The sequence below is a fragment of the Carassius gibelio genome, chromosome B1, assembly GCF_023724105.1.
Source record: "Carassius gibelio isolate Cgi1373 ecotype wild population from Czech Republic chromosome B1, carGib1.2-hapl.c, whole genome shotgun sequence".
Taxonomy (NCBI): domain Eukaryota; kingdom Metazoa; phylum Chordata; class Actinopteri; order Cypriniformes; family Cyprinidae; genus Carassius; species Carassius gibelio.
Window position 1 is genome coordinate 10731798 of NC_068396.1, and position 14995 is coordinate 10746792.

Sequence of the window (14995 nt, forward strand, 5' to 3'; positions counted from 1 at the left end):
TACATGTAAACGATATTCTTTGTTTTATTTTCCTAGTTAAATAATGGCGTTCCTTTGAAATTCTTCAGCTTTTAAGAACTGCCGGGTTTTTTGGTAGTGGGCGGAGCTAATGCGCAAATGGCTATCTAGTTTTGATTTCAGCAAGTCAGTTCGAGCAAACGCATACAACCTGATTAATATTCATGAATACATCAGCTCTTTAATGCTTAGTAATCCTTAGTGAGTTTTATAGTTATTATTAGTAGAATTCATATCATTATTATCTTATTAGTATTTTTGTTAGTTTTTTTCCCCCCAATATTTTTCCTTTTTTTTTTTTTTTTTTACATAAACACTGAATGACACAATGAGCACCACTACCAGTCCAGTTAAAATGTTCAGTTAAAATGAATAACATGAGGTGGTGATGTGGTCACAACGCAAAGCGGAGCTTATACTACGGTTACCACACCTCATGACATATATCCGATGATTTATTTAAAGGGATTTTTCCGGTTTTTGTACTTAAATTACTATTGTGAGTAGGACTATTTCTTCCGCATCTTATCCAATGCCTCTTTTGCTAGTACCAAAAAGTTGTTTTAAAGGGGGGGTGAAATGCTATTTCATGCATACTGAGTTTTTTACACTGTTAAAGAGTTGGATTCCCATGCTAAACATGGACAAAGTTTCAAAAATTAAGTTGTACGTTTGAAGGAGTATTTTTGTTCCAAAAAAATCTCTTCCGGTTTGTCACAAGTTTCGGAAAGTTTTTTTCGAGTATGGCTCTGTGTGACGTTAGGTGGAGCGGAATTTCCTTATATGGGTCCTAAGTGCGCGCTCTTCTTCCGGAAGAGCGTGCTCTCCCTTATAGCAGAGCACTGAGAGGCTGAGCACAGCCTGATCAGAGCGAGACCGTCGCGAAAAGTCACAAAAGAAGTGTGTTTTTGGTTGCCAGGGCAAGACAACCATGCACAGATTACCAAAAGAGAAACAGCATTAAGGGACCAGTGGATGGAGTTTATATTTACAGAGCATCAACGGAGTTGTGCAAGTGTTTTTGTTTGTTCCCTGCATTTCAAATTGCACATCGTTTATTTCTTAAGGATAATGCAGTCCCAACGGAAAAGGGTCACGGTCGTGTGTTGGAACCGCATGCGGTGAGTAAAACTGCTTCAAATATCTCTGTGTTGTTTACTTAGCTATCAGCGCATAAGCACATCAAGTAAACAACATGCGATGTTGTCATCAAACTGGACTTTCCACATGTACAGCTTAAAAAAAAAAAAAAAAAAAAAAAAAAAAAAAGACGACATAAAGTGGAACTTAGTCATTTTCCAAAACCGCTAAGCAAATATATACAGTTTCAGTACATACCACATAGCACACCGCCTTTGCTGATGATGCTCTTGTTAAATTTCAGCCTCTGGATTCACAGCTTCCACATGATCTCAACTCAAAAGCCTACTGGCGCTCGTGATTCTTTAGCTCCGCCCACACGTCACGCCTCTAGGCGCTCGTGTTTTTCCGGGAAAAATCGGTACAGACTATCTTTCTCTTATAAATATAATAAAAATAAAGACTTTTTGGAGTTTTGAAGGATGCAGTACTACTCTATAGGTACCCAAGATTAACAGGATATTGAGTGAAAACGAGCATTTCACCCCCCCCCCCCCCCACCCCTTTAAAGCTGGTAACGGAGGCTTGAGACGTTGATAGCATTCTAATGCAGTTATTAATTACGTCATTAGAAAGAGAGCGAGAGCGAGAGAGACACACAGAGAGAGAGAACTTGTGTGAATTAGGCTAACGTACCTCTGTGCGTCTCTAAACATTCTTCTACTGCAGCGTCTATAAACAGCACTGTTATTACATCACTAGTTGGAAATGCCATTTGTAGCCTTTAAGTTGCTAAATGATAAAATCGTCAGGGCAGTGCTGACAACACCTTTTTGTGCAAACTGTGTGACCGTTATTAAGGTTTTACTATGTGAAGTGATATGGAACTGTAATGCGGTCAAGAGAGCTGCCTGGAATTACGTTCGCTGTGCTTTCCCAGAAAATAATTGCACACCATCAACAGCCCCATATTATAAATATATATAATTGTCTGTCTGGAGGGTAAACTGAAAAATGTACTATCCAATGGCGATTCTGTTGCCAAGGTGTTCATAGAGGGTTGATTTCTGTTCCAGATAAAAGAGACAGTGCGCTTGGAATAAATTACACATTCCTTAACATGTATTGCATAAAAATAAGTAACAAGAGGAACATTAGTAAAAGTATCCTCCATTAAATCTTCAGTACTCTTCAAAGTAAATTTTTTTCCAAAAAAATTACTCAATTAAATGTAGCAGAGTAAATGTACATTGTTACTGCCCACCTCTGCCAACATTGTATATTCTACCTGGGGAAAAAATGTCCTAAGTAAATAATAAGCAGTTCATATGAATGTCATCTGCAATTCCAGAAACCCCATACTAGTTTGTGACCCCAAGATTCTGAACCCTCGGTCTAAAACTACAAAGACTTTGACAGACTACCCCTCTCAGATATTTAAGCGACTCTCTTATGAACACAGGATAAAGTCATGAACACAGTGCTCCCGCTTCATGTTCACCACGACGCAACTGTGCATCAATCACCTGAACTTATGAGCCATATTATAAAAACAGAGACCTCTACACTCCTGGGCCAAACTATCAGAGGACAGCCCAGCTCTAGGGCTCTCAGCACCTCTATACAATTTCTGTTTGAAGATTAATGTTCTTACACCGAGTGGGTTCAGGGACGAGAGAACAAGGAGAAGAGGGAAACAAACAGCAAATATGAGTGTAGGAGCGAGAGGTGATACAGTGTAATTTTGCTGCCTGTTTAGGAGCTAATACATGATACGAAATTCCCTAAATATTCAGACAATGTCGAAAGATCAGTGACAGCCTGAAGGCAACATCCTGGCAGAGTGGGTAAATGTCAAAGAGAGGATAAAGGGGGCACACTGGTGAGACTGTTAGGGGACTCCAAATTGGTAACAAACCCTCAGTGTAGAAGTAAATTCACATTGCATCTGCTTCAAGTTGTGTAATGAAAAAGTAAGTTTTACTTTACTTTATCAAGATTTTCCACCCTCAATATTTCCATAATTTTATGTCAAATGCTTCAGTTAAATTAAGCAAAAAATAAATAAATTAGGTATGTATAATAATAATTTACAATAATTAATATTCCAAAAATTGTATATAATATATCAGCTATACACAATCAACAATACTCACTTCTGAGACAGTGAACATAGACATCTGACAGCTGTTAGTCACTATGGTGACTGCAAAGACACTAAATCAATACTAAACAAATAATGAGTCTGAACAGAAAAGAGGGGGTCTCTACGGGGAATCACTTTTGCGCCTAAACATTACATATGTGGCATATTTGTATTACTTTCATTGACACTGGTTAATTTCTAGTCTTGCTGTGTACTTAATAAAGCACCATGGGACACAAATAGTCTGATATTTAATTTAAAATATTTGCATTTATCATAAAAGAGGCAATAAGAGTCAGATAATTCTTGCATGTGCTTATACTATACTTAGAACCAGGTTTTTTTTCCATTTCTAAAGGCATATGTGAACCTTAATTCAGCATTTCCCAGCTGAGAAGACTGTTACAGTATGTTGTTTTTTTTTTTTACACTACAGAGAGTTCAGATTTTCCCCACCTGTGAATGAAAGAGGAACACTAACAGAATTTTTTTTTTTCTTTTTTTTTTTTCTTTTTTTTTGCATACAAACAACAACACCGTGAAAATTATCTACATTCACACAGATTTGGAAAACCACTAAAAATCATTTTTGATGCATGAGAGGCCAGTATTTGACCATGTTACTTTGTAAAGAAATTCTGGTAACACTTTAGTTTAGGGTCCAATTCTCACTAATAACTATTATTACCACATTGGCTGTTTATTAGTGCTTATAAAGTATGTACTGTATAATGCATGACATCCATAATCCTACCCAATACCCTTAACTTAACAACTACCTTATAAACTATTAATATGCAGCAATTAGGAGCTAATTGAGGCAAAAGTCATAGTTAATGGTAAGTTAATAGTGAGAAGTGGACCTTAAAATAAAGTGTGACCGAAAGTCTTTTTTTGTTGTTGTTGTTGTTGTTATTGTTGTTTAACACGGAATCAATATTGATTTACAAAACTTACTTTAAAACCTGTATTAAAAATTGTGCATTTTCAGGACCCAAAATGCTGATGTCATGGAAAGAATGGCCAAAATGCAGAGAAATAGTCAATTAAATTAATTTAAATTACCGTGATGAGGCATCCTAATTATGGATGCGTGCAATTTATTTGATGTTTTGTGGATTGTTGGAAAATAAAACGCCCACCCACTACAATTTTTAATATAACACCGATTGGATCCATCTCAAAGAAGAAAGTCAGATGTCTAGAGGTTGAGTAAAACACAGGATAATTTTCAGAAATGTTCCACTTAAATTCCACTTATTTTGATTGCAATTCAAATTCATGTTCAACTTCTTGTAAATCATGGCCCACTTAATTCAAAATCCAACTCATGAATTAGATTGGAGCCAATTATTAAATTCTGAATTTTGTAGCACTAACCAAAATAAAACAGCCACAACCAGTGGAGATTCAAAGGAAAAAAAACAACAACAAAGTTTCAATATGTATTTACTGCCAGTTTCTAATACAGGGGAAACGTGTGTGTGGTTGTAGCTTTCTCTGTTTCCTTTGCACAGCAAAACTGTAATCTGCTGTAGTCCATGAGCAGTAAGTGAAGGAGAGCATCTTGGCTTCTTCTGGCTTCCGGGGTGGGTGCTTCTGCTCTGATCTTACAGCTAGTTTGAGTCAGGTAGCTCTTTTTATACACGCAGACATAAACACTCTGCCTTGCATACCCTGGAGTGGAAAATAAAAAAAAATAAATAAAAAAAATCCCTGACAAGGGAAGAGGATTCACTGGAAAAACACCAGAAAACACGGGGCCTCCAGAACCCCCTGTGGCTGCATTGAAATAGAGCAGTAATTGATGGAGATCCTGAGCCCGGTGGGCAGCCAGCCCCAGAATGCAGCCTGCTGTCTTTTAAAACGTGATGGTGAAACTGAACACCAACTGAAAACAAAAACACAAGACTACAGGATTAGTGCAACACGGGTTTTCTGACTAAATGTGTTGCTCAATCCAATCAATTCAAAAGTTTGTGATCTGTGAGATATTTGAATGTTTTTGAAAGAAGTCTCCTACACTCACCAAGGTTTAAGTATTTGATCAAAATAAAAGTAGGCAGTAATATTGTGAAATATTATTAAAATTTCACATAAATGTTTACTATTTTAATATTTAAAAAAAAAGTAATTTATTCCAATGATGGCAAAGCTGATTTTTCAAAACTGACTTCTGTGTCACACGTTCCTTCACAAATAATTCCAGTATGTAGATTTAGTGCTTTACAAATTGGATAGATTTGGAATGAGGATGAAAAAAAAAAAGAAAAAAAAAAAAACTAAACTTTACTGACCTCAAACTGAAAAAGCAGTGCCACTCTCTACACTATCATCACATACTCAAAAACACAATATGTACAATCACAAATCACAGGCTTTCAACATAGTTAATTGTGCTTTTTGGAAGACACACTTTGCTTCTACATTTGGGTCTAATAGGTTTTGGAATCTAAGTGCAGCTTCATATTGATTAAAAAAATCTAAGGAAACATACAAAAGTGAAATCCCAGGAAACAAAACACTTTCAATTAAATACACATCAAAAGATGAGACTCAACAAAGTAAAAAAGGGTTTAACTACACAAGCAATAATTACCTGGAAAAGAACATGCTTGAACACAATCAGAGAAGCCAGGCAAAAGACAAGAAACCTTAAACAAAACCTACATAACTAAAACAGTTTGGGTGGGCAGAAATACCAGATTTTAGTGATCTTCCAGTTTAATCTCTGAATATAATACAATGAATGAAAAAGACAGAAAATAATAATAATAATAATAATAAAATAAAACAATCTAGGCCCAAAAGCCCTTCAGCGTGTCATTTACTAAAATGCCATATAGTTTTCTTTCAACTTATTAACAATGATGAATTCTGATATTGTTAACACAAAGAATAATTTCCTTATACAACTTTGATTAACTCCTATCATGTTAATGAGCAGATGCCAGCTAAGAGTATAATGATGTGCCAAAAGAAGAAGAAAGAAAGAAAGAAAGAAAGAAAGAAAGAAAGAAAGAAAGAAAGAAAGAAAGAAAGAAAGAAAAAGAAATGACGGTTTATAAGGCAATGCTGGAGGAGTTCAAAAAATGGAAATATTGCAATAGCATACAAAATTAATGGAGACTAGATGTGTGTATGAAAAACACATCAGCTAAAAATGAAAAGGCCCGCTGTGAAATGAGAAAGTATGAACTCAGGTGCCTTGTCCATGAAAATACAGTTTAAAAATGCCACTCACCCACAGTGAGCTGTCCTGTCAGCTGGCCAAGGTTATTTCGTGCATTCACCGTCACATTGCGGTCTGACTGTAAGACCAGAGGACTGTCCTGAAACACACACACAGTGAATACAGAAACTGATTATAGGTAAAGAATATAAACAAGTTAAAGCAGGACAGGAAAAAGGAAACTGAGCAAAATTAAATTGATCTTACAACCCTGCATCTCATTCACAACACATCATTTTAGTTGTGTTTAGGTAGCCTTGTTATACAAATTCTAAAACATAAAAAAAAAAAAAAAAAATAGTCCTTTATGAATCATCTAGCATCAAACAAATTGATAAATAGACAAACAAATAAATAAAATAAAATAAAGATTACTTTAAAGTAAATGTTTTAAGCAGAATTGGAATAATAATAATCAAATAGAAAATATGTCATTTACATAAACCATACTAATTTAAATTCAAATCAAAACCATGAAAATAATGTAAATAATAGATGTGATGTTAATGTGTTCAACATGAAGCTTATGTGTGATATCTGAGCTGTCAGAGACAGCTGTGTGTGTGTGTGTGTGCAAGGATGAATGCACTTTGGCTATCCGGGGTGTGTGTATCTGTGTGTTCATGCATACAGGGGTGTAGCTGTGGATCACTGGATTCAGTGTCTTCTTCAGTGTGCAACTCTGATCCTACTGACCTATACATCCTCTTCTACAACAGAACCTCTGCTGTGGCTCTGAATAAACACAAGCCATACAATGCATCTTAACCCCAGTCACATTCATGAATGCATTCAACTATGAAATCACCTCATCATATGTAAAGTCTATATATTATTAAGAATGACTCTGTGTGTTACCTTTATAAACTGATCTGAGGCTTATTCCTTTTTAATGCTCAAGAATCTGGGCCTGAGAATTCAGCCCTTAGATTAGCTTCAAAGCACAGCGCTCCCTTTTGACATTGATCGACCTGCCAGCCAACCAGATCAATATATCGACAATGAAGTACAGTGAAGGTCCACAAGAGAAGGTTCACCATTTCTTCGCTCTCGATTTTTTTTTTTTTTTTTTTGTGTGTGTGTGTGTGTGTGTGTGTGTATGTGTGTGTACTGTAGAAAAAAAATGCAGTCTACAGTTCACATAAGTAATGAACAATTAGTGACAGAATGTTTTTCATAGTATAGAACCATGTGTAATGGTCTAAACTTGATTATTTATATTGGCAGGACAAAAAAAAAAAAAAAAAAGTTACCATCCACCACCAGCGATTATGATGATTTTCAGTCAAATTTGATTGACTCCAGTACATTTTGCATATTACTGAATATACACTACACCAAAATAAAGATCAGAGTCTCTAATAAAGAAAGTAACAAAATAAAAAATAGGTATGTGTGTGTGTTTGTTTTATTCTAGCGTAAAGCATTGTTTTTTTTTTTTAATCTAGACTTGATTATAGGTAAGTTTCATAAAAATGCATATTTTGGAGCAGAGGTGGAAAGAGTACAAAAATATTCTACTCAAGTAAGAGTACCATTACATTAAATAAATTTTACCTAAGTACAAGCAAAAGTACCAGTCTAAAAATCTACTCAAGTTAAAGTAAAAAATAGCTCATTTAAAATTTACTCAGAGTAAAAATTTCTTTTACAATTACATTTTAACAGTGGGAGGGAGCAAAAAATGGGACAGGACAGGCCTATTAATCTCAAACTAGTTGTTTTTAATTAAAGGAATCAGTTATTTAGAATAATAAGACATTTGGGCTGTCACCAGGCAAATCAGTATCAACAAACTCATCTTTTTAATACTGTAACCTGCAGTTACAAATGCATAAATAATGGTTTGATATACAAGACATAAAATGTTAAATACTCATTTGAAATTATAAGAAATTAATAATAAAAAAAATCAAAAGATAATTGAAATGTGAAATTAAAAAACAGTAACCCGAGTAAATGTAATCCGTTACTTTCCACCTCTGTTTTTGAGCAAAAAGCTGAGAAAATCAAATTTTTGCCAAAAACTACATCTGGCTAATATCGAGTACGATTATCAAAGCATAAATCCAATAAATCGCTTTCATCAGTACCTCCAAAGCTTGCGCAGACATGTACTACTTCCTGGATCAACATTTTAATCTGTAACATGATTTTTTAGGTGCACCTGTTTACATAAGAGATCCCTCATTTATCCGTCCTGTTCATGTGTGATTTTGTTCGGAAATTCTGTATTTGTTCAGAAGATGTGTAATTGCGCCCCTGAGTGTATAACAGTGCAAACACAAAAAGCCATAAGAACTCTTCAATTGCGAAGAGGTGTTGTCTTCTAAATGATAGCAGGGAAAGAGTTAACATACAATAAGAATTTAAACAATATTATATACAGTTATTTTATTGCATTGTATTAACATTGTTTTATACATATACAAAATGATTTTTAGACTGTAAGTACTTGCATACTCTGGACATTTCTGCTAGACATTTGGTCCCCACAATGTAGACAAAACCTGACACACACACAGTGGTAAAGTCATTTATTCCTAAATTAAAACATCAGAATGTTGCCATCAAATATTTTTCAATCAAGCAGGCCTGCACTCCTGTAAACTCTCCCTTTACAATCAAAGAAGCTAAACTGCATAAAGAATTGCTTATTTACATTGGGTCTACGCTTGCTGTACATAAAATAAGAGGACAACAAGGATGTCAAAAAGGCAAAGAATGAAATAAACCAAGTGATTCATCCATGCACAGTACTTATAGTTGCCTGTCAACGGCAATAGCCAACTGTTTTATATTATAGTGAGGAGTACTTCGTTGATTGCTTGAACAATAGAAGCAGTATGGGGCTGCAGTATCTGCACTTGCTGTCTCACACTGTATTATTAGATCCAGATGATGTCAGTCTAATGGAGTAAAACACTATCTTCTCTAATTACCTCAGAAACACCCTCCTTTACAACAACACATGTGCTGCCACTAGATGTGGGATGTTCAAAGCTGAGATGGACAGTATTATTGTTTTTGATCATGGGTAAATGAGCAGTGCAGAAGACAGAGATCATAAAAGGACACATTTAAATCAAAAGTGAGCAATGACAGGGCAGTGAAGGTTTATGCATATGAGAAACTCACACAAGCAAGCTTTTACATTTTCATTTGAATTGCTCTAGCTTGACATAGACCTTCAACACTCAACATTCAGCAGTATGTTGAATATTTCTTCTTTTTTTTTTTTCTAAACCCAACACAATTGGCTTGGGAAATTAGTCACCTGGCAGCACAGAAGCTGACACAAAAGCAAATAACCTCCTAGACATTTACATGAAAAGAAGCCACTTCGGCTAGAATGTTATCCTTTATTCTGATCTTTATTTCCAATCCAAACAAACAGTTCCAAAATGTGTGTCCACGCTTCAATGCCTCATTCTTCTCATGCCATCCTTGCACAATGCTAAGCAGGACACCCAATGAAGAGAGAGAATTTGTGTGAATGTCATTCAGGCATGACAATCTGTGTTCCTCCCAGATGTCCACCTCTTCTTCATTATCTCTCTTTTATTGTTTTTGCTCTCGTTTAATGAAGCACTCCAATCCCACACACCTGCTGAGATCCTAAATTTAGACGCCTTTTTATCTGCTGTGGCAACCCCTGTGATGTCCTGACTGTACTGTTTGATAGTTAATCACAAAAATCATTGGTAGGATTAAATCCATGTACACCTTGTTTCTTAGAAGTACTAAAACAATCATGCACTGTGAAAAAAAATGGCACAATAAATTAAATTCTTTACTTTATAGCGTTCATGATCCCATCAGTTTGGACATTACCAACTGACAGATACACAGCCCTAAACCAGGATAGACCTCCAACGTGTTTAACTGAAGGCCGCAAGCACTCATTCTACTATCTCTCTCCAGCTCTTCTTTTCACAGATTGTCAACGACTGGACCCAAAAACACCAAACTTGGATTTGTTACTTCATAATACTCTCTTCCACCAATATGAATTCCAACTTTTGCATATCTTACCCTTCTGAAAAACAAAAAAAAGGGTCCACAAGTCCATTCCTGTTCAAACTTCTTCAGACTGTAGAAGGGTCAACTTAGAATCCTGACGAAGCTGCCAGATGCTGAGCCAGGTCATTGGTGGACTTTCTCCAGTCTGAGAAACTTCTCATTAGATTTAGAAAGTTTTCTTGGCCTTCCAGTTCTTGACTTTTTCAGATTCTTCGACATTCTTTATAACAGCTTGAAATCCACATATTGTGTATCCAGTTTATTTGCAGCTTTTCTTTGAGAGTGGGCTTGCTGATGCAAAATTATGATTTATTTATTTTTTTCTATCAAATTGTGGTCTTTGGAATTTTTAACTGGATGATGTGATTAAAATTATTACCAATCTTCTAATAGATTATACTCATACAGCATGTGTAGGTAATGCTGAAGCATATCTCGCACAAACTTACTATTTTACGTCAAAGTGAATGTTATTTTATTATTATTGAAACAGTAGGACAAATACATGTATTAGCAATGACATTAACTGGGGTTCCATTCCATTTAGGTCTAAGTGTAAGCAGAGGTCACACTAAATATGTTTTTCCTTTTTTAACATTGCATACAAATGTTACCTGGTTGTATTCTAATAAAGAGACTGATACATAATTACATATGGTCATCATACCACTGCCAAAAAAACAACAAATCCAATGGTAGCCACAGATGTCTGCAATGATCTCTACAGTATATGAATTACTCAACATTTTTTAACTGTAGTGTTCTCTTTAAATGGATTGTTCACCCAAAAAGAAAACCTGTTTTTGCCCATGTAATGAAGTCAGTGGGGTTCTAAAAATCAGAATATATTATTGTGTGTTTCACAGATGAAAATAAAACATACAGGTCTGGAATAATATGAGGGTGTGTATGATAACCAAAAGTTTATCCAGTTATCATTTTATCCATTTAACTATTAATAATAGTGTTTTCTTTTCTTTCTTTCTTTCTTTCTTTCTTTCTTTCTTTCTTTCTTTCTTTCTTTCTTTCTTTCTTTCTTTCTTTCTTTCTTTCTTTCTTTCTCATTTGTTTTTGAAAAGTACAGAAATGTCACCTCTGTTGTTTTTGCCCCTGTTAAAAGACCAGCAGACATTCAGCACCATGGACAGCACAGATACAGACATGGAAAGAAGAAGCCAGCCAGACAGCATTGCTGATGGGACACAGGGAGGCAAAACAGATGATGCAATAAGTTCAGGGTTAAAGCACTCACACTTGTCTACTTCTTGAATAGAGAAGAAATTATCCAAGGCATCTCTCATCATGAGTAGGTGTGAAATGTCAGTCTTTTGCGTCTTAAGCACTAACAACCCCACTTAAATTGCATCAGAGAAGTTTCAAAAGTCAAACATCATATTATGTCTTTTCTCAGAAATGTAATGAGGTATTGCAATGACACTACTACTTCTCATATGATACAAACAGTATATATACTTGATGAATTTTACAGAATTTTAATTTACAAAACAATAATTACAACTGAATAATACTACTTCCCCTCATCAAGTAAACACATTACACACACACACACACACACACACACACACACACACACACACACACACACACACACACACACACACACACACACACAGTATAAATACTTATACATTTTATTACATTATACAGTATACATTATTTTAAATATTTTCACTGTGTTTCCAAACATTCCAAACAGCATACATATTTGCTGAATAAATGTATTCATTTCATTCAAATTCTGTAAAATAAAATAAAATAATTTTCTAACCCCAATGTTTAGAATGGTAGGTAGTGTATATTTTTAAAAGATGAATTCAGAACCTCATTTATCGCTCTATGTTACCATTACCGATACATAAAACATTTGTTTTTTAGTAAATTGATAACAAAATTCCTATTCTATTCATCCAGCCTGAAAAGAGAAAAGGAAACCTTTTGTATAGAGGGTCACAATGAATGACAAACCAATCTATCTCCCAGTGGTATAAAGCTAACAAGGTTCCATTTATGATACTATAAAATAGCAGAGAATGAATGTATGTACCTTCACCCAAAGGGTGGATAAAGCTTAAGACCACATTTTTTGCCCTCATGACGGCATGTCTTTGTGCCTCTTACAGAGCTAAGTACCATGGAGGTTCAGGTGGTATTTCAGAGGGCAAAACCAAATAACTTCACAGCTCAAGGCTTAAAGGTGAAGTGCAATTTTTTTTTCTTCTCCCTGATGTTAAAATACATTTTTATATACAAGAGGAATGTGCAGAGACATTCTGTTCTGTATGATTAAAAAAAAATAATAATAATAAAAATAAAAAACACTCGCTAGCAGAGTAGCCACCTGTTTATGGGTAAAATAAATAAATAAATAAAATTTTAATGAGGGTATATAAGGTATCTAATTTGTTTTATTATTTAAAATATAAAGGGATTATATATATATATATATATATATATATATATATATATATATATATATATATATATATATATATATATATATATATATAATATCATATATAATATATGATGTATAATAATAATATATATAAAATCATGAGCTAAGATATAATTAATAATTTACATCTACCCATTATTGACATTTTTTTATTATTATTATCTTGATTCTTTATTCTGAGTTATAAATTCTTAACTCATACACTGTATATTGAGGGTTGCAATTTTAAAAATGTATAAAGACATGAATCAGTAAATTATGTCCTCAGGCACTTTACTCAAAACTAAATTTTGGTTGCTGCACTGGTCTTCATACCCAAATCTTTTCGGCTGTGTGATTCAAGCATCTAAACACCTGAAATGTATGTCCATTAAGTAGACCAGTGCCAGTCACTGCTCTGGATGAGGTCAGCATGTAAAGTGGCCTTAGGTTATGCGCGCACACACACACACACACACACACACACACACACACATATTGGACACACATTCATAAATTTTAAGCGAAAGCCAGCATTTTCAAAGCAACTTTGTTGGAAAGAGCATTGCCAGTAACTGCCAAACAGCTCTTTGTGCAAGACTACACTCTTAAAAATAAAAGGGCTTTACGATGCCATGGAATATTTTTTTATTTTTTTTATTTTTTTATGTCTAAAAGGTTCCATAAATGTCTAAATGTCCCGCCACAGCATCACAATAAATGTGGCATTTGTAGCATACAGTGGGGACATAATTACGTATTATAATGACTTATACTGTGTTTTTACACGATTGTATCGTGCCATGTAAACATAAAACTATGTCTGCATTTGAGAAACAACAAACAACAAGTGCTACTCTACACTGCTCAAAACTCGTGGTTGAATCATCAGTGGCAAATTGTTTAAATATAAATACGTACTTACAGACTGTGAGTCAGAACAGCCAGCATTGTAGTCTACTCTCCCAGGATCAGGAAACAGTCCCCCATAAAATGCGCTGCACACATCTGAATATTTGGGTTGAACTGTTCTCGAACAGTGTTGTACAACTTAACCACTGATTTCCAGTCATGTCCTCTTTTGGAAGGCCAAACAAAGTATGTTTGCTTTCGCAACCAAATACACAGCATCTTCACAAAATGGCAGCGGTGGTGGCAGCAACAATAAAGTAACACCTTCTTTCTTTGCATGAATGTTTGGGCAGGGTTATGCAAATCTTCCCACCCAGTGACGTACACATGTGGGGGCATGTTTAAACAAAGCATTTTAGGACGGTGTGGACCAGTCTTAACTTTTATAAAGAATATCTCTTTGGGTTTGAGACTTTAGTCTTTGCAACTTTAGGGATCTTATCTATTCATAAACAACTTGTACCACTCCAAAGAGAAAGGAAAACTTGAAATCATATCATATGTCCCCTTTCAGAGTTTATGGTGAATTTGCCCTACAAGCCCCCGAATCAAATTTAAACTCAAATGCTGGCTTTCATTGGCTTTGCTTCCATGCACTGTGATGCATGGTTAACACACATTTATTATCGATAAACACATATGCTGAAACACCTACATATTAGAAAGTATTTGTAGACTGTATAGTGTGATCTTGGCTTATAACCAAAAAGCAGCGGGTCTGAATTCTTCATTAAGGTAGAGGTGTTGTGTATAAAAGGTTGTTAAAACTATAAGCACAAAGGTATGATGAAGTTGTTTGGTTTTTTAATTGTCCCTGAATCACCTAATCATCATCTAATTATTATAAACCAAAACCAAAATTAGACTCAGGTGTGTTTGAAAGCCCGGACGGACTTAACAACAGATGTGCACACTTGACTGTTACTTAGGAATAAAAGTTGAAGTGTAATTGCATTCAATATCTCTTAAGTGTCAAAAATAATTGTATGTATTTTGGTTGTGCTCACAGGGGGAAAAACGCACACAGTGCATTAACAGGGTTAGACTAACATCACAGATGCAGTTTAAGCACGAATTACTATGTTTGGTAACATTTTATAATTAGTTTCTTGTAAATGTGAGGATGTGC

At 34.9% G+C, this 14995-nt stretch overlaps 1 protein-coding gene across 1 annotated transcript in view; it reads right to left on the reverse strand.

The window, feature by feature from the left end:
* LOC127948365 (zeta-sarcoglycan-like) overlaps positions 1-14995 on the reverse strand; it is a 111591-nt gene that overhangs the window by 48919 nt on the left and 47677 nt on the right. The window contains exon 3 of the mRNA XM_052544793.1: positions 6489-6576. Within this exon, the coding sequence (XP_052400753.1) occupies positions 6489-6576 (88 nt within the window). The remainder of the gene's footprint in view (positions 1-6488; positions 6577-14995) is intronic.